Source organism: Mauremys mutica, chromosome 1, assembly GCF_020497125.1.
Source record: "Mauremys mutica isolate MM-2020 ecotype Southern chromosome 1, ASM2049712v1, whole genome shotgun sequence".
Taxonomy (NCBI): domain Eukaryota; kingdom Metazoa; phylum Chordata; order Testudines; family Geoemydidae; genus Mauremys; species Mauremys mutica.
The window spans coordinates 248,310,511-248,336,165 of NC_059072.1; the positions used below are offsets into that span (position 1 = coordinate 248,310,511).

General features: G+C 40.9%; 1 protein-coding gene across 1 annotated transcript in view; it reads left to right on the forward strand.

The window, feature by feature from the left end:
• Window positions 1-25,655, forward strand: part of SLC9A4 (solute carrier family 9 member A4) — a 43,777-nt gene that overhangs the window by 7,843 nt on the left and 10,279 nt on the right. The window contains exons 3-8 of the mRNA XM_044988542.1: window positions 4,967-5,226; window positions 9,153-9,370; window positions 13,320-13,522; window positions 14,508-14,594; window positions 16,175-16,245; window positions 18,209-18,370. Coding sequence (XP_044844477.1) covers window positions 4,967-5,226; window positions 9,153-9,370; window positions 13,320-13,522; window positions 14,508-14,594; window positions 16,175-16,245; window positions 18,209-18,370 — 1,001 coding nt within the window. The remainder of the gene's footprint in view (window positions 1-4,966; window positions 5,227-9,152; window positions 9,371-13,319; window positions 13,523-14,507; window positions 14,595-16,174; window positions 16,246-18,208; window positions 18,371-25,655) is intronic.

Sequence of the window (25,655 nt, forward strand, 5' to 3'; positions counted from 1 at the left end):
ATGCCCAAATTGAGACAATTTAAAAAGGGCCTGATTTTCAGAGGGCAGATGCTCATCTCTTTCTGAGAATCAATCCCTTTAAGGTCTGTCAAGCTGACTCAAAAGTGTTATTGGAAGAAAAATAAACAAAACCTGATTTTTTATGACAAAAAAGGGACGTATTTGTGAAATTCTTTCCCTGGTTTTCAACCAGCTCTGCCAAAACATGAGGCATCCAGAATCACTAGTCACTTTTGAAATTCTGGCCTTATCTGGCAATTCTGGCCCTGATCTAGCAAAACTCTTCTGTACCTGCTTAACTTAAGCATACAAGTTGTCCCACTGAAATCAGTAGGACTAACTGTGCTAAAATTCAAGCATGGTCTTATTAAATGCTTTGGGTCCTTTTAGAATCTAAAACACAGGAGTCCAGAACACAGTCAAAAACAATTCACACACTGCTTGACCATCAAGTGCTACTGGAAGTTTGATGTGTTGGAAGACTCTTGCAGAGTTCATTGTTGAAAGTCTTCATAGCCCATGGTATTTTAGGAGTGATTTAAAAAAGGGAGAGGAGGATACTAATTTGATCTCTTAGTCTTGAGACCTAATTGTTATGAAATGATCGCAGGCTCCTGATTCCCCAGTCAGGATGAAAAGATTTTAAAGTTAATGATGCATGTGATAAATCCTTGCTACTTAAATCTGTATGTACATTGCTTATGTATATTGCCATTTCTTATGTAAATATTTGATATTTAATGTAGAAATATATATAAAATTGATTACTTTAGTGGAAAAAAATCCCTAAAAATCTGTGGAATTGGAATAATGGTTTGGAAAATATTCCTATTTAAGTGACTGGAGGCCAAATCATGGTCACTTTACCCATTCAAGTTGTACCATTACCTTCACAAGAACTCTTTGCATGAGGAAGTTCAAGACTTCCATCAGCCAGTTCTTCTACTGCTTGCTATGAGCTGCGTATTAGCAACATAATTGTATCTACAGAGAGTGGGGAGGGTAAAGTCAATGAATATAAATGAGCTATATACATAATGTATCATGTAGGTAAAGATTCAATGAATAATATATTTTGATTTCAGAATAATACAAGTGTCTACTCAGATGCAGCCACTGGAACACAGAAGAATCACCCTTTCAAGTTACTCCTGTGTTGCACTGTGCCGAAAAGTTTGAGAATCATTTTTTAAAAATTATTTAGACTTAGAGTAGGTTTGGGCATTTGTGACTGGTTCAAAAATTATTGGTCAATTAACCGGTCAAATAATACAAAAATGGTCAAACATTTTAAAGCACTGATTTATTAGAACAGTAATCAAAAAGAATAAGACTTTATGTGCTCCAGGAATCTTTTCCTTAGATAGATACTTAGGCCTAATCACAAAAAACAAGTTCCTTGCCTGAGTTATTTTAACACAGAGATGTGCAAAACACAATGAAAAAATGTACTAGAAAAAGAAAAAATGGCACTATGATGCAACCAAACAGATAAGCTTCCACCTGCACCTGGGAATTCTTGCTGGAATATTTGACAATATTTGACCAGGGTCAAATAATAGGCAGTCAATTGACAGGTCAATTACATTATTTGACCAGTCAATTGACTGGCTTGCCAACCCTAATGTAGACACCAACAAGAACACCCTACAAAAAGCTGTAGGCTGCCTAACATGACACTTAATTAAACTTATAATCACATAGCGATGACCACACCACAACGTAAGAGCCATACTCTGGTAATAAATTAACTCAGTCGATAAATTAAAACATTTAATAACTCAAAACAGTAGACAAGCTGCTTTTTACCAATAGTACTCTCCAAATACCCTCAACCTTCCTCAAAACCTCTATCAAACAAAATCCTTAAGATATTTCTTTTAATCAAAGAATATAAATGTAATATCTGATTGATGTCTTAAAGGAAAACTGCAATATAATATAAAATATCTTCTACTCACGGTGATGGGATCCCATGGGTGCAACCTGGACTTTGGGACTGCTGAGCCCTCCAAACCCACCAGCTTGGGTTGTCTCTCACACTGTGATGCTGATGTCAAGCTACAAGCCTCTGACAGACACTGCACTTACCCAGATATCCACAGGCAGGGACACACCCAACTGAGTTACATGAATGATCTCCCAGCCATTCATGAGCCATCAGTAAGGAATCTCCAGCCAATTCCCCCCAGCTCCCTAGCTTTGCACTCCAGAACTGTAGTGTCCTGTACTAGTCAGAAGCCTGACCAATGTAAGCTCATTGTTGGTTTGCCCTTCCCTCAGAATGGAAGGAATATGCAGCAGCCTTGGTAGTCTGATCTGCATCAGGAATCATAACATTAAAAAACCAGTAGGAGAACACTTCAATCGCTCTGTATAGTAACAGACCTAAAAGTGGCAGTTCTTCAATACTAGGAAGAATGTTGCTCTGCCTTATCACAAATAAGACAGCACACAAAGCCAATTTTGTTTTGTGAACATGACAAAGGAAATCATTTGTAAAATCTTATGTAAAGTGCTAGTTAATCTTGCTTTTAGTTGTTTATGTCTTTGCCTTCAGTCAAAAAGAAGCTAGGTATTTTAAAATGCAGCCTCCAGGTGTTTAGCTAGAATATAATGGTTTTGCACAAAAGCCCAAAGCACCAGGTTTAAAAATTCCTAAAATAAGACCTGCTACCTCTCCATAAAATGCCTCTGCCTTCTCTCTGAGTGAATCAAAGCACCAGAGGCTGATTCAGGCCTTCCTGCCACTAAAAGAATTATGGGAATCCATTTATGGAACAGAAACAATGGCATGTGACTTAAGTGACTAGCAAATACTCATAGTGCATAGTTAGTGAGCAATCCATGGCTGAAATACTTTTGCATTAAGCATTTAGTAATGAATGCACGCAACGAACACACACATGGAAATTGTGATGTTGTGTGACAATGGACAATGCAGGAACAGGAAAAAGGGCTAAATGCTAGAAGTTATTCCCTGAAAATATTCTGCCCAGCTCTAAACTCAATAGTGTTCAATCAGCAGCTGGGTACCAACTGCCCACTTTCCAAAATCTATGCTGGAGACAGGGTGTCATCAACAAGGAATGGGGAGTAGTTAGAGAACAACTGCGGTGACTCAAGTACTGTATGGTAACTTTGCATGTGTACGCGTATCCAGTCTTCAGTGGTCTGCTACTGAGAAGCACAGTTCCACACTTCGCAGTTTGGAAAAGTGGATCACCCTTATTTGTAGGAAGCTGCCATTTAGAACATTTTATTGTATGTTTCCTGTCACCTAGTAACAATGAGCATCCCTGAGAATCTACTGTATGACAGCTCAAGGGTAAATGTTCCTAGGAAGCAATTAAAGCTAGATAATATCTGAGGAGTAATTACTGTCTTTAATGAGTTGAAGCCTATGACCAGCAAATATCTCCTTTAATCTCATTAAATAGCCTTCTAAAATTAGTTAGGCAAAGAAAAAAACTAAAGAACACCAGATATGTGAAGCCTTTTTGGCTTGTTTTAAACAGGACAGTGTTAGGGACTAATGCTATCAGTAGCAAAAATTGTGGCAAATTTGTGACTTTAGACTTTTCCAAACTGACTTTTAAAACCTGGAAGTGAATCTGGTATGATTGATATTTATTGATAACAGATACAATAGGATTTATCGTCAGCTAGTAGTCAAAAACTCTTACATATTTTTAATCAATACCTTCATGCTGCCCTGCTGAACACTTCAGTTGCCATTTGATAAGTGGATGAAAATGGAAAATCCCAAAGGAGATTTTTATCATGCATTTTTCAGAGTAGAAATTATTCATAACAAAAGTATGATAATTAAGCATCTGACCTATATTTAATAAAAATCAGACCCAGTGTGTAATGTGCTGAGCATAATCTACTACCTAACCTCACAATGTTTTTTCAGTATTTCAAGCTCCTTAACCAAAATAAATAATTTAATTAGCTATTTACACAGTTTAAAAGGTCAAATCACTAATAGGTTTGTAGTGCCTACCTTGAGAATGACTGCTATGTCATTAATGTATGATATATAGGGAATTGGATGGTTCGGGGAATTGATGGCTTCAATCCAGTTCCAAGAAGATGATTGTCCTTGACACAACTGGAATCCCTGCGACAATTTCAAAAGAGAGGTCCAAGAATGAATAAGCCTGGAGACTGAATAACCCTTTCACCAGTAGCAGTATTATACTGCAGCTGCTGTTGCTTTAGTTATCTGTAATATAAAAATGATATAACAATAGATTTCAATTTCCAACGAGCTCCAAGAGGCCAGTATAAGTGAATTAAAAAAAAGTATTTTCAAACTTTTGAAAAGTTCCTTGACAATGTCCTTTTGACATTTTTACAAATCCACTGTACAAATTTATCAATAACCATCACACAACAGACTGCAATTACTATATTATTAGGGCAAGGTAATAAAAAATTGGTTATATAAGAGTTCTATTATATTTAATAACAACAATTACATATTGAACCATGAGTTGAGTGTTTATCTATCACCAGTATGAAGCTGGAGTTGCTTAGTTTCTATTCTATTCTATTAGATTTGATTCGGTTTGATTCTTAAGTTCTTACATTTTCACCCATCACAGTGCTTCTGAACACCTTCTTTGCTACACATTTTATGGTGTCTGAGGCATCATGTACTTTCTGAAAACATCATACATTCCATATATCACACACATGGGGTGTCTCAGGCTAACTGTCTTACTGTTTTTACATGATGAATATGACACATTGACTGGCATTTTGTACCATTTCTTCACTAGTTTTAGGATCCCAGCCAGGTAGATAATTATGGGGCCTCTTAAGGAGATGTTCAGATTTAAACTACAATTTTGCTAAGCAATATGATTAGAATACAGTGTGTGGCACATACCACTAAAAATATTGAGAAAAATCTAGTTTTGAAAGATTTCTAATTTGCTATTATATTTGCATACAGGTGTTATATAACATATTCATCGCCTTCACCCAGATGCACCGATACGAAGAGATTGAACCTGTTGATGTTCTTGCTGGATTTGCTCGCTTCTTTGTAGTAGGACTAGGCGGAGTGCTATTTGGCATTGTGTTTGGATTTGTTTCGGCATTCATGACTCGATTTACACAGAACATTTCTGCCATTGAGCCACTGCTTGTCTTCATGTTCAGCTATTTGTCATATTTGTCTGCTGAAACCCTCTACATCTCAGGCATTCTGGCGTGAGTATCAAATAAGAATTTTCAAATGCGTCCCGGGTGGAATTCCATTCCATTCTTGACAAGGTGTTTTGCTTGGGATTAGTATAATGATTTCTGCTGCCCCAGTCCTATTTTTTTCAGTTGTTATTCTTTATGGGCCTAAATGTGCAACTTGGTCTGCTGATATAGCATCATGATCTGATACCAGGCCAACTTATGCTCTAATATTTATTTCTATGTGGCTTCCCAATAATGTTATTAGAGGGATGTAGTTATATACAACATTGTTAATATCAAAAGAACAAAGACTAATAGACCAGATCTTGCTCTCAGCTACAGCAATGTATATCAATTGAGCTCCACTGATTTAAGTGGAATTACACCTAAATTAATTTTGTGTAACTTGGAACTAAATCTGGCCCAAATATAAAACTCAGAAGCATTAAACAAACACATGCACATTAAAAAGCCAAGACAGGGTGATAAATGTGGAAGTATTAAATCGTGCTGGTATGTCATTCATGGGAATGTTGATCAGTAAGAAAAGACGTGGACATGTCAAGTGAATGCCAGATTACAGGATCCCAAAGAGCGAAGGCTCACAAAGAGTCTAGAAAGAGAGGTGGACCACTACGCAGATTTCGGGATGTTTGCAAAGATGACTTAGTATCCTTGGAATCTCTTTGAATGACTGGGAAAGGAGTGCAGAATGCACTGGTTGACCGAATCAGCTTGTTGATGGAGCGAGGCATTGCAAGGAGGACTGGATCAATCTTTGTGATGACTGGCGTTAGAGGAGGAAGGAATCTGCTGCTCGGATTCAGAGCATTGCTAATACGTTGGTGTGCCTTACCTGTGGATGAGACTGTGACTTGCTCACTGGACTCAGCATCCCTCAGAGAACTCATCGGTGCATACACCATGCTCTGTAAAGAGCAACGGTGCCATTGATTAAAGGCCAGACACTTCATACAGTAACCTTGAAATAGTTCTATGGCTGGTCCCAAATGTGTTATGAATGTACAGGTGTGAGATGAAGAGGGAAGGTCAGAAAGGACTATAATTTACAGTAAACACCAAGGAAGAGAGAGAGAGAGAGAGAGGACATTGATGGGAGGATGACAAGGGGGACAGGGATAGGAAAGAAGAGTGAAAGGATGGAGGGAGGAATGGAGAGGCGCATGGAGGGCAGAGACAGTGAGGCACAGCAAAGGGAATGTGAGGCGAGGATGTGGGAGGGAGTTGGAGCAAATAGCCAATCAATGGAGAGGAAAGAATACTAAAGTAAAAACTGAAGAAGTGGAAGTCTGGTGACATCCTCAGTCCTATAGATAATTCTGCTGGCTGGTGCTTAGTCCAATCTCTGACTCCTGGTCTGGCAACACCAGGTTTTTTTTTCCTGCCCTGAGCTCACATGACTGAGCTGGGGATGGGACTTCACTGAGCCTGGTGCCCCAGAATGAGTGAAGGCTACCTCCAGGGGGGATTCTCACATAATGGGGACAAATGTTTGAACGTGGGCGCCTACAATACATTGCACATGCATAAAAAAGTGTACTGCCATTATGAGTGCAAAAATGTTACATTAGCTCTCACTGCACGTCTCAGACCCTGATTTGTTCACAAACACCAGTTTACAGTCTCTGTGCAAAGATGGAGTTGTATGCACACATACCTTGCAGGATCACCTGAGGTACCTGTGTTTGAAAATTTAACCCAATTGTTTAATTAGATACATATATAAAGCACCTATCCTCATACTCTAAGTGCATTTATAATGCAATATTTAAATGCTTCTTAATCCAATCTAATTATTAGAGTATATATGATTCTAATCCTGTTCTCCACTGTTTTATACCTTGTGTAGCTATTTACACTCATTGCAAAGTGACCCAGATCCTGGTCCATGTTTTGCCGACTAATATATGGTATATACGTAATTGGCAAACCTCTCATTGACTTCAAGATCAGGTCCTATCAGAGCTGAATACTAATTTATTAATCAGTTATAGATTTGATCAATCTTCCTGTACCTTACAAACCACCCCAGTGAATATTCATTATTTTAAAATATATAGAACTTTATTTCACATGCTTCTTCTTGTCATTAGCTTATTGAAATTATTAGTAATAGAATAATATTAATATAATCAGGGTTTACTCTTCTTACTAGCCTATTAAATATATTATTGCTTATTTTAGTGATGGGAACTTACTGTTGCACCATTGAATTATTGATGAATTCATTCATTTTCCACTTGGGTTATGAAAATTTATTATGCATATATCTTGAATAGTCAACAGTATTAAACATTCATGTCTATTGATCTTGTCTTAGAATGTCCTTGGACCTGCCGAATGTGTCTGTTCCTCCAGAACACCCTGTAGCTTTGTCTAGGTGGAATGAATGGGAGACTTGAGGAGCACTCAGAATATTCTGAGCACACAAGATTAGAAAACTATTGCCATGTAGAAGGCTGATAGGACTAAAATATTATAGATGGAAACCAGCTAGGTGACATACTGGGCTATCTATCAGTTTAGCATTCAACCTGCCTATTTACGTACAGTTTCCTTTAAGCTGTGGAGAACATGACGGAAATAAAGAAGCCTTGGGAAAATGCCTGACTGCTGATTTAACAGAGAATACAAAATCTGCCATGCAGTAGGATATTCCTACTCATGCTAGGAAGTATGGGAGAACCTCAAAGTTAAGAACACCTCGGGAATGGAGGTTGTTCGTAACTGAAATGTTTGTAACTCTGAACAAAACAGTATGGTTGTTCTTTCAAAAGTTTACAACTGAACATTGACTTAATACAGCTTTGAACCTTTATTATGCAGAAGAAAAATGCTGCTTTCCCTTAATTTTTTTAGTAGTTTACCTCTAACACCGTACTGTACAGTATTTGCTTTTTCGGAGGGAAGAAGGTGTTCTTTTATTGGTCTCTGTTTCTGCATGATTGTGTACTTCCAGTTCCAAATGGTGTGTGCGGTTGACTGGTCAGTTCATAACTCTGGTGTTCATAACTCTGAGGTTCTACTGTCCCTTACTCCATAAGAAGTCAGAAGTCTCATTATCTTCACTCTGAGAGTCAGGTGCTATTTAGTATGAGTAATAGTATCAGTGCCTTGCCCACATTGTTGACTGATATGTTTGGGCCGGATAGTGGCCTGGTTCATGCAGCCAAGCAGAGAAGTAAGGAGCTGTCAGGTGTCCCTTCACTGCCCCGTGCAAGCTGGATCGCTATGAAGGGAAAGAGCAGCATCTGCAGGGCTGTTGCTGCATTTCCTCCTGCGATGCTTATGGACAGCAGTGAGCAGGGAGGGGTGGAGAATTATGGAAGCTAGGTTTCCACCCCCTAATATGCTGGCTAGCTGGTGTGTAGGGGAACACTCTGTGCCAGGCGTAGGGCTGATGCAGGGTTCCTCCTTTGCCACACCAGAGTGAGGAGTTACTGGGAGGAAGAGTGTGGCACTGATTGGTCTGCTCCCAGGGCAGCATGACAATGCATTATTCCTTGCTTGGTGCTGGTGGCAAAGCCATGAGTTTGCCCCTTTATTCGTATTTGTTATGCATTCAAAACAAACATGACTTTGAACCAGACTCACTTTGAGTAAGGTTGGCAAACTCTGGCTCCTTTTCTTCTCCTCTATATGGGATACACACATAGGGCCAGATGCAATGTCCATACCGTTACACAGTCCCTTACTCCTCAGGTAGTCCCATTGAAATCAATGGCTCAATTTAAGGATGAAGGTATTGCATGAGAAAAGGTCTCAAAATCTGGCCCATGTGTGGGTTCAAATAAGGAGATGAGCAGACAGTCTGGATTCAACTAGTCTTTAAGCAGGAGTGGTTAGAGGAGCCTTTCTCTTTTAAGATGATAAACACAGATGACCATTGCCAATACCTAATGCTTTGCATGGTGTTTCCGAATGAACAGAATGACGGCATGTGCAGTGACTATGAAAAAATATGTGGAGGAGAATGTTTCCCAGAATTCCTACACAACCATAAAGTACTTCATGAAGATGCTGAGCAGTGTCAACGAGACCCTGATTTTCGTGTTCATGGGAGTGTCCACAGTTGGAAGGAACCACGAGTGGAACTGGGCCTTTGTTTCCTTCACTCTGCTCTTCTGCTTGATTTGGCGTGCGCTAAGTAAGAGGCAAATAACTGCATTTTAACATAGCCAGCCTGGGTAGATGTGGTGCTCTGCGTCTTTGAAACAGGGCCGCCCAGAGGATTCAGGGGTCCCCCACCACCGAATTGCCGCCGAAGACCCGGAGCGGAAGAAGCTCTGGGGGCCCAAGCCCCATGAGAGTTTTCTGGGGCCCCTGGAGTGAGTAAAGGACCCCGCTCCAGGGGCCCCAAAAAACTCTTGTGGGGGCCCCTGTGGGGCCTGGAGCCTGGGGCAAATTGCCCCTCTTGCCCTGCCTCCCACCCCCCGGGCAGCCCTGCTTTGAAAGTAATCAGTGCAAAAGTAGGCTAGGAAATGTAGTGCTGACTTGTCTAACCTGTTGAATAATGAGTTTAATAGGTGTGTCTTACTGACCAGGTAATTTCACAAATACTAGTACTGAACTGGTGCGGGAGGGTGGAAACAACAACCCAAAGGTCAATACCTGAAGCTGGATTTTGTGATTCAGTGAGAAGGAAACTTTTAAGTAAAATTAAACTATTTCCATCATTATGTTGATATTTAGGCTGGCCATACATTATTTCTGTGTTTAGTCAGGTAAGTGGGCTTCATAATGGTTACATTTTAGAATGTGGTTAATTTACCAATAGAACGAGATCCTGAATGGTTCCTTATCTATTTTTGGCAATTTGAACATTTCTCTGCAATTTTAATGAGAGAATATTAGCTATTTAAATTTATTCTTAAAGTAGATAAAGTTCTATATACTGTGAATCCAGATCCTGGCCCTTTGGCACCACTCCTGTAAAGCCTTTCCCTTGGCTTGGATGGCATGGGTGAAGGAAATCTCCAGGTGAGGTAAAACTGGCTTAACCAGCTTTACCCCAGCCCTTCCCAAGCTCTCCAGGGGTTAGGGTGAGCTGGTCACATGGTAAAATGGAAAAGGTGTGGCAGAACACTCATGATCCCTGGCTAGTAACCCAGCCCTGAGGCTGCTCTGACATATTATGGTAATAGAATTGGCTCCTGGTACCCCAGGACTGGGGAAGTGGAGAGGTAGCATGCAGCCAACTTTGCCCCATGCCCTCTGGTCCTGAACCAGCCAGATCCTAGGATTGGGCACAGTGTTTTTATCAAGTAAATTTAAGCGTTACTACTAATTGTATACAATTCCCAAAACAACTAGTCAGTAAGTACATTGCATTCAGACACGATTATTCCTTATTTGAATTTATTTATATATCACTGAATGAAACAGGGCTCCTATGGTCATGTAATTAAAGTAAGTGTCATGTAATTAAAGATTGTACCATAATGCATATGCACAAGGGGGTAAATTAAGGTTGCAGAGGCAACCTTAATTCTGGCATTTCTTAATTTCTGAGTACTTGACTTTGCAACCTTAATGCATGATTTTAGTGTGCAGTTATCTACGTTTTTTAAATAAAGCAAACTGAAAAAACAGAAATTCCATCAGATTGGCACTCACGTGGTCATCAGCCAGGTTGGAACCTTTTGATTCACCTCACAAACCTCTGCCACTTGAGTGAATGGAATAACTGATAGCAATGGTAGGTTGACATCCTCTATGTGGCCCTGTAGTAGAGGGGTATAAGATTTTGCCAGTGGGTTTCACAGATATTTGCTGGCAGTAGAGAAATGGTGAATCTTGGGGATCTTCCAGACTCTGGAGGGGAGTGTGCGCTACTGGGTAAAGACTCTTCTGCCCTCTGCTCTGAAGTGTGACCCCTCCTGCTCCATCCCCACTCACCTGTCCCCATCCCAATTTTGTCTCTTTGCCACCCCCGGCTCCTTCTCCCACTCCATTCTCCTCTCCTCAGGCTTCTCATCGTGTGTCATGTTTCCCATTGAGTTCTAGTCTCCACCTCGCAACTTGCTGACTAAGCCCCAAGATCCCCGTCCACTCCCAGTTTCTCTCCTTCCCTACATCTGATCCCAGTCTCCTTGCCCAGCCAGTCCCAGTCTCCTCCCCTGTCTGCAGCTCCTCATGCAGCCTCAGTGTTCCTCCCTCGCAGCCAACTGAGTCCCAGCCTCCCTGCCCCAGCTGCTTTCACCGAATCCCTGTCCCAGGCTCCTAGTCATAGGCTGGGATTGGTTGGGCAAGAAGACTTTCTCCCTCTCTCCTTGCCCAGATGTTCCCAGTTTTTCTCCCCCTCTTTAGTCTCCTTGTCTCCATCTGCTCCTCTCCCTCCTCGATTCAGCTTTTGTCCCTTCTGCATTCAAATCAGGTGGCTTTCTTCTCTGCACTGCGTGGGTGCCAGCAAGGGGCGGGGGGGCGCAGAGATCACAGGAGAGACAGGCTCTGTGCTCTCAGTTCCACTGCCTGGCCTCACCCTGGGAGCAGCTGGGTTTAGCCACTATAGGGAAATTCCAGCTTTGCTCCTTTAGCTCTGGTCCTGTAGCATGCTCATTATCTCTGTGGGGATGGTGCAGGCACAGCCTGGTCACACATTGGAATAGTGTGGACTAATAGTGAGAGGATGGTCCATGCAGTCTGCTCAATGCTAGGAGCTGTGAGAGGCTGGAGCGTGCTCGGTGAGGATGGAATCCTAGGAGAGTTTAAGGGGGAAGATGAAGTCTATACTGAGCATGTGCAAACTGAGATTTTACAGTCTTATAACTTGGCCACATGTGAACAATTTTTAATGGGTACAGCAAAAGGCAAATCCTTGGCACAAAGGCCACCTCCCTACTAAATTTCAAGTCCCTGTTCCAAAGCATGGGGGTTTTAGAGCTTTTCAAATAAAGGTCACCTGTCAGCCTGAGTCAGATGCCCAGCATGGAAAGCTTCAGTTTGACAAAGCTAAAAGCAACAGAAAACAGGATCTCATAATGGGAAGTGCCACACAACCTTTGTAGTGTTACGAGGCCCACCAAATAATAATCCAATAAGCTTGTTACAGGGTAGATATATAAAATGCATTTTTTCTAATTATAACGGTTCATTATTTATATCAGTCACGGTGCTCGTATGAAACGTAGATACAAGGGCATTTCATTAAGAAAATAAAGCTGTTGGAAAAGGACCCAAGAGGGTAATGGAAAAAAACAAGCAACTAAATATACTGTAGGCAGAAGCTGCAGTCCACACCCAGCCACATAGAATCATAGAACCATAGGGTTAGAAGGGACCACAAGGGTCATCTCTGTCATATAGGCTGTCACATTAGTTTTACCTTTAATTAAAAGCAAAACAAATCAGGAGAATTAAGCAGCTGTTTTGTTACCGAATGCCTTTAAAGGGAGTCAGTGAAAAGCACTGGACTGCGACTCAGGAGTCCTGGACTCTATTCCCAGCTCTGCCCTTGATTTGCTGGATGATCTTCGCTATGTCTTTCCACCCCTCTGTTACTCAGTTTCCCCTTCTGTAAACTAAGATTATTGATACTGAACTACTAATGAAAAAGCACTACATAAAGACATAGGTATTATTATTATTATTATTTTATTATATGCAACTGTCAAAACTGTTCAAGCACTGTTCAAACACACTGGTCTTCTACTGTGTGGGAAAATGTCTGGAGTAACTTAGAAGGGAACCAAAATGCATTGGAGTGAAAGGGAAGAAGAAAAGCTTGAAAGAATATTATAGGGGAAAAAGCAGGAAGAGCTCTTATCTAGGATATCTTCAGATCACCTCAGTGGAAGGCCTGTCTAAAATACAAATGGTGGTGGATAATATCACTTATCTCATCTTCTGATCCTACTCAGCAAAGTTAAAACACAAAACATTTAGAAACCTACATTAGAATATTGTGTTAAAATTTCTCATAGGCATCACATTTATAGTATAGTTGAAAATAGCCTCAACGAATGACCAGAAAAGAAGTTACAAGCACCCACAACTGCAAAGAAAACAGTGTTCCTGGCTTAAAGGCTAAAGATGCTGTTGCACTTAAAGTATTTTTCTTTGTTACTTGGTTAACAATAGTTTTTCCTCCCTCCTAGGTGTGTTTGCTCTCTTTTATATCAGCAACAAGTTTCGGACTTATCCCTTCACCGTTAAAGACCAGCTCATTATTGCCTACAGTGGCCTTCGAGGAGCCAGTAGTTTCTCTCTTGCATTTTTGCTTCCTATGTATCTCTTCCCTAGAAAGCACATGTTCATTACGGCTACTCTTGTAGTTATATATTTCACTGTGTTCATTCAGGTAAGCAGGTTTCATAATGGGTTCATTTCATACAACAGCGATGCCTAGAGGCTTCATAGTTAAGCTTGCACTGAGATTTGCACTTAAATCAGGATTAAATCCTTCTATTTGATACTTTAGTTGCTGGATAGAGTCTCCAGATTTAACACAATAACCCTTTGCTGGATAATTAATTTTTTCTTATAGTTTTGGTTAAATATTTAGTAACTTCACCACTGGAAGTATTTAAAAACAGATTTCCTTAAAATTCCTCTGAAAATTATGTTCCAATTTTTTACTTCACCTTGTAGTCTGATATACAACAGTAGTTGTTCCCCTTTTGTGTCATAACTAGGGCTATGCAGGATGGAAATTCCATTTTGTGAAGGAGTTTGTGATTTCAACATGTGTCTTTGTTCTGATTAGGAATGAAACCCCACAATTTAGAAATTTTCTACAAATGAAAATCTTGAAAAAAATGTGTTTGGGGTTAATCATTTTATTTTGATATGGTCTTTTAAACTATTATATTACATTATATTATACAGTTTTTTAAATGAAATCAAAAGGTTTAAAAATCAAAACATTTCTTTCAAAAAATGTCAAACAGGATGCTTTCATATTGTTGAAACTATTTTTCCCTCTGGAATGAAATTTAATTTAATTTAATTTTAATAATTATTAATAAAATTATTATTAATATTATTAATTATTAAAACATTAGCTTAGTATAAGTGGTTAGCAGGCTGGGTAGTTTACAGAAACTAATTCTTACAGTTGGTTAGAAAATGCTGATGAAAATCTAATTTTGATTTTAAAAAAAAGGAAACTTTTTTTCAGAACTTGCCCCCCACCTCCCGCTCCATTTTCCAACCAGCCCAACTAATAACAAATAAGCCCTATATTCTAGACAGTGATCAAATAAAAAATAGTCACTTCATCTCTTGCCTTTTATCTGCTTGTTTCAAACAATAATTAACTTTCTCACTCATTTTTCTAAATACAGGGAATCACAATTGGTCCACTGGTCAAGTATCTAGATGTTAAAAAGACTAACAAGAAAGAGTGCATCAATGAAGAGATTCATGCGCGAGTAAGTTGTCTTTATTGATTAACTGTATCCTAGAAAGAGAACGAATGGGAGTTCCAAATTTGCCCAAGAGAGTTAGGCACCCAGTTCCCATTGAAATTCATTGGGCAAATAAGCGCCGTAGGCTCCTTTGCAAATCCCAGCCAAAATATCTTAATAAAAATATTGGATGGTGTTTGAGTCCAAAGAAGCTGTTGTAAAGTAATGTATGACATCCTCTGGATATGGATGCCACGCCACCTCATTATAATTTCAAAACTACAGAATGGAACTTTTTATAAAGGCACAACAATGAAACAATGTAGCAATTGGATTCCAGCCTCTCTACCTTGATACTTTCTAGCCATTACGAAAAATCCCAGCATCATAACAATAAAAAGTCAGGTTTGAAATATCCACTCACCAGCTCACACATAGTGTATATCCACACTGCGATCAGTGGTGTGACTGAAGCACAGATAGACATACCCAAGCAAGCTTCGATCTAGCTAGCTGGAATAATAATAGCAGCAAAGCTGGGACAGCATGGGTTTAACTGCTCAACTACATACCCAGGTCCCAGCTGGGCTTGTACAGTGGCTATTGTTATTCCAGCTAGGTTAGATTATGTCTACATATGTTGCAGTCACACCTCTGATTGCAGTGTAAGCACAACCATAGTGAGCAGGCATCTTTTCCAGCAAGTGCCATCAAAATCTGCAAAATCTAAGCTCTCATTAAAATGCTTCTTGTCCTTATGCTTGAAAAGAATGATTTCCAAAAGTGAACTGAGTGTAAAATGGCAGAATCATTTTCCTGAATCTGCAGTTAGGCACCTTCATTGTCTCCACTGCTGCTCATACTATGCCAAGCAACAATGGTTCAGAGATGTGGTTCATTCCACTACCATCTTTTGACCAGCTTGAGTACATACTAAAAACAGAAACGTTTTAAATCAGGATACTCTGTTTTGTTGATTACAAATGAATAAAACCTCAGGATTCATTTTTAAAGACTCTGAATCATTTTGGAAGATGATTTATTTTCTTCTGAAACATTTTACTTTAAGTTTACATCCCATAATATGTACAGGTAGACTAGAGGGAAGGTCGTTAAACTAGCTTAACAAAACTGTACAAAACACTTAAACATGTGGTTAAATTTACCCCTGAGTAGTCCCATTGCTACTATATGTATAAAGTTAACCACATATGTAGATGCTAGTAGCAGCTAACTTTAATTGGATCTGAAATTAACCTCAGTGCTTTTATCTTTATATTGAAGTCAGATATGGGCTGTCATAACTGGAAATTTTAAAGTTGTTTTTGCTGAGGTTGAAAACACATCAAGGTGCCTGCAAATTCTGGTAATTAGTAGCAGATTTACTTGTACAGATCAAACAATCTTAAGGAAAAATAAAAAGATCAGAGACATTGGCATATGGGGAAGTTTGTCTGGATTTTTATAAAATTTTAGATTTTCTAAGAGTTGTTTAATTTGGATCAGTGTCTAAATTCCTTAGAATCTGGTCTTCGATTACCTAAGAATTGTTTTGACATTGATTTCATGTTATGACCATTGGTTTGTTGTATTTTTTTCTCTAGATGATGGATCACTTGAAGGCTGGAATTGAAGATATATGTGGGCATTGGAGTCACTATCAACTGAGAGACAAGTGAGAATGTTTTGGTACTGTCTGGTATAATAAAGTAATTTAGCTGTGACATATTTATCTACTCAAAGGTAAATACACTTTGTGCTCTCAGAAGGTTAGATTAGAATGAAAATGTTAGGGGTATGCGCCATATCCTGTTCTAAAATATAACCCGAGCTCTTGAGTAATCATCATCTTTTGGAGTGCAACATTCATATCTGTTTCACTGCTGTGCCTCCTCAAAAGCTAGGAGGAGATAAGCGTGATAGAGGAGGAGCATGACATGCACACTCATGCCACATGCCCGTGAAAGCCTGCAAACAAGGCCTAAATGTAAGCCTATCATTCTTCAAAGTGGCCCTTTAAATTGCAAGCTGCTTGAGGCATGGATCTGTCATTTGATTTGAATGTAAATCACCATGCAAACATTTGGGACAATGTAGATAGCTCATAATAAAGTAATCAATAGTAATTTTTTCCGGGTCTCAGAATTATACTGCCTTTTGTATCTAGGAGAGAGCACAAAAGTGATGTTTGTATTAACTTAATAAAGTAATTATATGGGAGCAGCATTTACCTTCAATGGGTAGATGAGACAATTTGTGATGTTGACTTGATGTTTTAAATTGCCATTTGATTTGTAACCTTTCCATTATCAGATCTGAATGTGGAGATATACATATGATCATCAGTCTGCCCAATACCTCTGCAAGCTCAGATGGTTGCTGTATAGCAGTAACACAAGCCTTTAGGGGGCGAAATATCTTTTCTGCCTGCAAGATGGCCTTCATTTCAATAAATGTATGAACTATAGAATTTATATGTAATGGGCTAAAAATGACCTTCCAGAGACTATATTGAGGATAACAATGGTGCATAGGCTATAGAATTCCCTATTTGAAGCCACAGACACAGTTGAAGGCATTGCAACTGAGATAAGCTGCATTTCTGTCACTTCTCTCAGATCCACCCAATAGACCTGATAGGAGGAGTCTATGAATACTACTAGTAAATTACTGTTTCAGTCACGGAAAATATTTATATGAGAGTCATATAAAAATGAAGGTATTCCTTGCATTAAGATTAAGTAATATGTTTTTAAGAATTGATTACCTTGGTTAACCGACACTCAGGGTAACTTCCTGTGGACTAGAGAGCTCTGCAGAGCATCCTTGTTCACAGAACAAAGGAGAGCTACCTACAGTCTTCTGTTATAGCAACAAATATTAAAAACAGTTGCTTATTATAAGAAATTGTATGAACTCTGTACTGCTTTTCATAACACTCTAAAGCACATTTCTCTGCCATAACAAACTGCCCCATTGAAAAAAAAAATTATAAGAGCTGCTCCTGTTTTGTTAAGCTAATGCCTGAAAGCCAATACACGCCTCAACACACACACACATTCGAACTTGTGTATGCAGCACATTAGTGGTAGATTATCATGTGCAGCGTGCATACAGACATCATTTTGCAGTCCATTCAATTTCTCTGGCATTCAGAATATTAGGACATATATATTTTCCCCTAATTGTCAGGATTTAAAATGATCAGCAACATAATGGGACCTAACTACTGGGCCATTTAGAACATTATTGGTGTCTGGCTGAATAGGCCAGCGTTGCTGTAAGTGCAGCTGCTGCTGTTATGCCTTATTAGAATACAACATTTGTACAAAAGCATGAAAGACTGGCCCCTTTTTTCTTTTCGTACAATTGTGGCGATGCTATATGCTAACACTCACCCAACCTTCTTTGTGAGATGATTGCAGCTTGTTTCTTTCTTTTGTATAGTAGATTTACCATCTCTGTGGACCAGTAGGCCATGCCCTTTGTCCTCCAACAGGTTTCTGTTCACGGCCACGGGTGCCTACAATTTGGCTTCAGTTTCCGACCTGCAATTATATATATATTTGATGGATGTTGTCAGAGAGGAAGATAGACTCCTTTCCTTTTTACATTTGCTTTTCATTTCTGTTTCATAGATTTAAAAAGTTTGACACTAAATATCTAAAGAAAATCCTGATCCGGGAGAACCAGCCCAAATCCAGCATTGTATCTCTGTACAAGAAGCTGGAAATCAAACAGGCCATTGAGATGGCAGAGAGTGGGATGATAAGTTCAGCTGCATCGACAGCTTCTCTCCAGTGAGTATCAGCATCATTACAGTTTACCAAATGGGAGAGAGGGAGGAAGGGGGACAGGGGGATATGAAGAAATAGCTGAGGGAGACAGGGACTTTAAAGAAATGTGACAAGAACAAGGTACTGGGAGGGGGGGAATAACTGTTAGGTGCTGGGACCTCGACATGTTACATAGGAAAAGAAACGTTCAGCGATGGTTCTGAGACTGCCTCTTTACCCATGTTTTTCAGCAGTGACAGGCAAGCCTGCAAAGGCCTGGAGATTCAGGTCTAGACTTAGTGGTACTCGCTGATAGCTTTGCACTGCTCCAGTGATGCAAAGAGGCCAGATGCTTCATTTAACTGGCCAGTAAATTCTGGTTTGCAGCTGCTTTGTGTTGAAAGAGCAACACAAAGGAATGGAGTGTACTAGTTTGTCTGGCCCTCAGTTCAGATTAGTAACCAGAAATATGGGATCTGTAAATTTGGGTACTGCTCTCATGAAACCAGGCTCTCTTGTAAGATTGCTACTTCAGACTGGGTCAGAATGCCATAAGGACAGGCTTTCTTGTAGTATTTTGGTATTTCCCCTTCTAGTCTTGGCCAGAACTCAGGTTACTCCTGGGGCTTTCTGCAGCAAAAACATTTTAAAATGATGCGCACAATATTTTAAAATTCTGCAAATTATATTTGTCAAAATAAGACTACAGAATCACACCAGTTTCAATTATTTTGGTAATTTGTTTCAAAATACCAGTCAGTAAGTATGTTTATAACAATACAGACACACACAAAAATTCCCTCGGGAGTAGAGAGTTAAAGGAACTGTTATGACAACCCAGTTCCTGTTTCTCTTCCCCTCCCTCCTCCCCCCCATGCCAGAGCCTAGTAGGGAGGGCCAGAAACCCGCAACCCTCGGAGCCCTCCTGCAGGGCCCCCCCAGCCAATACACCTGAACCCCCTCTCCCCAGAGCCCAACGTAGGGCCCCTCCTACTCAGATACTCCCCCCAGAGCCCAGCCGTGGGGCTCCTCTGGCCCAGAGCCCCACATCCCCTTTCTTGTCCAGACACCCATCTCCCTCCCTCCTCTCCCCCCCCAGAGCCCAGGAATCCAGAGGGAGAAAGAGCCTGATGCTCAGTCCCAGGTTTGCATGGAGTTTCCTGCAGGCCGCCTTCCCCTTCCCTCAGGGCATGCTGGGAACTGCAGCTGCCAGGAACCCTCTAGCCCCCCCCCCCCCCCCCCCCGCGCTCTCCAGCAGGGTCTTCTATGTGCAAGCTGGGATCTGCCAAGTCCAGTGGCCCCTAGTGGCGGCTAGCACCACTGCAGCATATTTCTGTGGGGGAAAGGAAATTCTGCATGCACAACGTACATTTCTTCAAAATTCTGCATTGCGCAGGTGTGCAGAATTCCCCCAGGAGTATCAGGTGCAGAGAGAGACTAAAAAAATAATGAAACATACTTTCTGGACCTCCAAAAATGTTTGGTTTGACAGAATGGGGAAGGGTGGGGTTAGTTTTTTACTTTATCCTATTGCCCATCTCTAGTTTTCTTAACTAACAGGCTAAATAGTGCCAATTAGCCAAAGGCCTTTGTTAGTTGGTGCCCGAGGGGGAGCTTCCTGCTGTACAGCAAGAGTGGTCTGATCCCTCCAGCATGCTGAACCAACCCCCAGAGATACATGGAAGGTTTGAGTCCGTCCTTCTCCCCTAAACAGAGGAGCCAATTTAAAGGCAATGGAAGGCTATGTGATACAGGCTTGGTGAAAAACAAACATAATCCCTATAGAAATCAATGTGGCAAATACCCTCAGTGCAACACAGTTCCTTTGTTGAGATCAGTAGAACTGAACTCTGGATAAAACCTTATAAAATATAAAGAGCTGGATCATGGAAACCTTCACTTCAATGCACATAATTATTCTTATGAGCAGACCCACTGACCTCAATCTGACCGCACACAAGTATATGCATGGGAGAGTTTGAGAGATCTCACCTAAGAAAAAAGTTACCTTACTAGGGCTACTCTTTAAACTGTTTATCTTGATCATGTAAAAATTAATTTGTTTGTTTGAATTCTTGTGTCACTGTGTATTAAGAGCTGGTCAATTTTTTTCTAAATCATTTTTTTTTGTGAGAGGATAACATTAAAGGAAGCATATGGTCATGATCTCTGTGAATTTTCCTTTTACTGTATGTCAGAAATATTTCTGAGCTGCATGTGGAGAATACAAATAGGACGTTTGAAAGACAAGTTGTGACAAGCAAACAACATTTTTATTTACTTTCTTTAAAAACATAAGACCAACCGATTAATGTAGTTTTATAAATTCACTCCTGAACTGAGTTTGTAGGATGTAAAATATCATTCTAGAATAAATAGTTTGCTCAGGTGGAATTGGATCTTACTCTAGGCCAGATTCTGATACTTTTTACTCACAGTAAATAGTCCCTTACTTTTTAAGCAGCCAATGGGACTGTTTGAGGAGAAGGGGGCTACTGAAGGTCAGGGTATCAGAGTGAGTAATCCCATTGATTTCAGTGAAACAGCTTGTAGTGTAAGGCGCTATTCAATGTGAGTGAGGGTGGCAAAATCTGGTCCTAAATAAATAATCCTGGAAACTGGGGGGTTTGGAAAGAAATGCTGATGCATTTAATATAAAGCCACATTTGCAATGCAGTAATAACATGATATATTTCTCCTCAGCCTTTTTGATCAGTTGCACAGGCATATCATTGCTATCTGGGGTTTTCATGCTTTAGAGACAAGGGGAAGAAATCTCTCTGGTAATCAGGGCAGATCTCAGATGAGTCTTCTGGATTCACTCCAGGCTCAGAACTTCCATTCATGTCAGTGGGATTCCTACAGGTCGACTATGTATTTGCCAATTGACTGTGCAACAAAGCATCTAGATTTGCGATAAAATATAGCACTTAGTTATACTGGCTTAGAGAACATAAGCCTTAGAAGTGGGGATTTCAAAAGGCAAAGCACGTCCAAGCAGATGCTGTAGATACCACATTTCTATTTCTGTATTTTAGACAATATACTTTAAATATAATCACAAGAAAGACAGGATGGGCTTGTTTCTGAGCTCACTTTTGCTGGTTTCACACTGCTGTGACTCTTTTTGGACAGTTAGTCTTGATGTACACTGGTGTAAGCAGGCTCAGAATCAGACTGAGGGTATGTCTACACTACAGGATTATTCCGATTTTACAGAAACCATTTTTAAAAAACAGATTGTACAAAGTCGAGTGCACGCGGCCACACTAAGCACATTAATTTAGCGGTGTGCGTCCATGTACGAGGCTAGTGTTGATTTCCGGAGCGTTGCACTGTGGGTAGCTATCCCATAGTTCCCACAGTCTCCCCTGCCCGTTGGAATTCTGGGTTGAGATCCAAATGCATGATGGGGCCAAAACAGTGTTGTGGGTGATTCTGGGTAAATGTCGTCACTCAGTCCTTCCTCCGTGAAAGCAACATCAGACAATCATTTCACGCCCTTTTTCCCTGGATTGCCCTGGCAGACGCCATAGCACGGCAACCATGGAGCCCATTTAGCCTTTTGTCACTGTCACCATATGTGTACTGGATGCTGCTGACAAACGTGGTACTGCAGTGCTACACAGCAGCATTCATTTGCCTTTGCAAGGTAGCAGAGACAGTTACCAGCTATAGCACCATCTGCAATTGGAAATTGGCGATGAGATGACGGTTATCAGTCCTTTTGTACCGTCTGCAATTGGAAATTGGCGATGACGTTTATCAGTCATTTTGCACCGTCTGCAATTGGAAATTGGCGATGATGGTTATCAGTCCTTTTGTATCATCTGCTGCTGTCATGGGTGCTCCTGGCTGGCCTCGCTGAGGTCGGCCAGAGGCGCATGGACAAAAATGGGAGTGACTCCCCAGGTCATTCCCTTCTTTATGTTTTGTCTAAAAATAGAGTCACTCCTGTCTAGAATATGGAGCAAGTGTACTAGAGAACCAGAGAGCACAGCCGCTCTGGGTCAGAGCCCCAGAGATCCCGCAGAAATGATGAGCTGCATGCCATTCTAGGGGGTGGCCCTGCAACAACCCCACCCGTTGCTTCCCTCCTCTCCCACCCTTCCTGAGCTACCATGGCAGTGTCCCCCTATTTGTGTGATGAAGTAAGAAAGAATGCAGGAATAAACACTGACTTTTGAGATAAAATGAGGGGGAGGCAGCCTCCCGCTGCTATGATAGTCCAGGCAGTACAGAATCTTCATTAGACATGAAAGGTGGAGGGGGGGGCTGATGGAGCTCAGCCTCCAGCTGCTATGATGAGGATGTTTTTCAATCCTTTTGCACCGTCTGGTGGGAATGACCAGGAGTCATTCCCAGTTTTGCCCAGGCGCCCCCGGCCAACCTCACCGAGGCCAGCCAGGAGCACTCATGGGATGGATAGGACAGTTTTCAATCCTTTTGTACCATCTGCCATCAGGAAAGGAAGGGGAGGGGATGATGCTGTTCAGCGCTGCAGCACCCTGTCTACCAGCAGCATGCAGCAGACACAGGGTGACATTGAAAAAAGGCAAGAAACGATTTTTTCCCCTTTTCTTTCAGGGGTGAGGGGAAGGGGGTAAATTGACGACATATACCCTGAACCACCCGGGACAATGTTTTTGACCCTTCAGGCATTGGGAGCTCAGCCAAGAATGCAAATGCTTTTCGGAGACTGCGGGGACTGTGGGATAGCTGGAATCCTCAGTTCCCCCTCCCTCCCTCCCTCCCTCCATGAGCGTCCATTTGATTCTTTGGCTTTCCATTATGCTTGTCACGCAGCACTGTGCTGAGTCCCTGCTGTGGCCTCTGTCTGTCATAGCCTGGAGATTTTTTCAAATGCTTTGGCATTCGTCTTCTGTAACGGAGCTCTGATAGAACAGATATGTCTCCCCATACAGCGATCAGATCCAGTATCTCCCGTACGGTCCATGCTGGAGCTCTTTTTGGATTTGGGACTGCATCGCCAGCCGTGCTGATCAGAGCTCCATGCTGGGCAAACAGGAAATGAAATTCAAAAGTTCGCGGGGCTTTTTCTGTCTACCTGGCCAGTGCATCCAAGTTCAGATTGCTTTCCAGAGCGGTCACAATGGTGCATGGTGGGATACCGCCTGGAGGCCAATACCGTCGAATTGCGGCCACACTAACCCTAATCCGATTAACCACTAATCCTAATCCGATATGGCAATACCGATTTCAGCGCTACTCCCCTCATCGGGGAGGAGTACAGAAATCGGTAGTAAGAGCCCTTTATATCGATATAAAGGGCTTTGTTGTGTGGATGAGTGCAGGGTTAATTTGGTTTAACGCTGCTAAATTCGGTATAAATGCGTAGTGTAGACCAGGCCTGAGTGTTTTCATTGCCTGTGACACTATTACACAAGCGCTATCCCACTAGGATGCTACTTTCTTCTTAGTAGAACTGGATGGAGAGTATGGAAAGTTCAAAATGTAACAAAAAATGGGGAAAAAATTAGATAAGGATTTTTTGGGAATTTTGTTTTTATTTTTTAACCAGCTATTTTTTTTAGAACAAATCTGGAGAGTATTTTGGGTTCATTCGTGATCAGAATAGATTTTTTTTGCCAACCCAGAGTTATAACCAATTGCTATGCACCCGAAATGATATAATCTCAGTAATGTTTTTGCAAATAAAACACCTGGACTTGGCTCTGCAAGTAAAATGCAGGAAGTTGCAAAAAGCATCAGAGAGAGAATTTTAATAAAGATGATTTTATGGGGTTGGTAACAAGTCAAACTTGTTTTAGCTGAACGCGGGTTTTGAAATATATTGTATATTGTGAAATATTAATTAAAGAAGTGCTTATTAAACTGAATACATAACCTTTTCTCCATTCCCCAGGTAGGCTCAATGTTATCAGTGTGGCAGGTTAATGGCTAATCCCATGCAAAGAGTACGCTTTTTATTTGTGCTTTAGAACGATACAGATAATCTTCATGTTGTTTGTTCTGTTGCTATTTCAGTTCAGCTGAAACTGAGGGTATTTTATTTGAGTCACCTAAAGAGTGAAACGATAACAAGCACTGAGATGATTTAAGGCTTGAATTTCCATCTACATCTGCCCGCAGTGGGGAGCCAGACTGGGTTGATCTGGAGTGGGGAAAGTAGCAGGATGGAGTGATCTCTACATGATCCCATTCTTCTCGATACTTTCCCAACCCCTTTTCCAATTCTGTGATATAAAATCCCTCTACAGGTGCACCACAGGCTTCTGGTTCCATAGGTCTAGGGAGGGCAGGCTGGACAAGAAGGGGGTAGAGAAGCAGTTACTCTTCACGGCATCAGCCATGAGGGGATTGTACTGCACAAGACATCAGTTGTCAAACTATGTTTCATGGACCATTGTGGTATGTGGACCACATGTCAGTGGTCTGCAGAGAGTTTTGAAGCAGCCACTTCGAAAACCCATTAGCGATTTAAATGGTCACTGGAACAAACCACAGGCCCATCTCCCCAATTTAGAGCTCTGATGCGTGCATTTATAAGTCCCTAGACAGGGGGCCAGGCTAAATGTGTCTTATTTATTTATTAAACTAGACTATTTAAATGGTTACTTTTTTTTAATGTGTTTTTTTTCTATAAATGTTGGATTTTTTATGGCTGACGTGTTCCTTTTCTAACTTGCCATTTTTCACCTGTGATATATTTTGGATCACTACATATAGACAACAGTTGATCTCAGCAACTGGCCATTTCCTAGAGATGGGCCACTTTGGATCTCTAATACATTTGAATTTTGGCAGTGTTCAGATTCAAATACCTGAACCCAAACCTATCCCTATGGCTTTGGTTTCAGGTTGGATGCTGTCAGGGCTGAATCCCCACTCTGGCACTTTGAGTGCAGAAGATGGGGGCCTGCAAGGATTCAAAAAATTAATACTTGCCACTTCGGGCTTGTATTAAACTCCCAAGGTTACAGCTTTTCTCTGACCTTGGCTTGGTAAACGCTGCCACCACCCAAATGCAAAAAACCCCAACAACTCTGGGACCCAGGAAGGAGCACTTGAGAATTCCTCTTTGTGGGGTACTCTCGAGCCCTTTCACACACATACCCTCCGGGGAAAAGCTGAGAAAGAAAACAAAGGAAATTAGCTGTTGCTACCAGCTAATTAAACAACATGTGCACAAACCTCTTAGGACACCAAAAATCCAATCCTGTTCTTAAAAAAGGTAAATTTTATTAAAAACAAAAAAGAAAATACATCTGGAACTTAGGCTTTTGCTAGATTTTAAAAGCGCAATTCCAAAAATTAAGCACCCAAA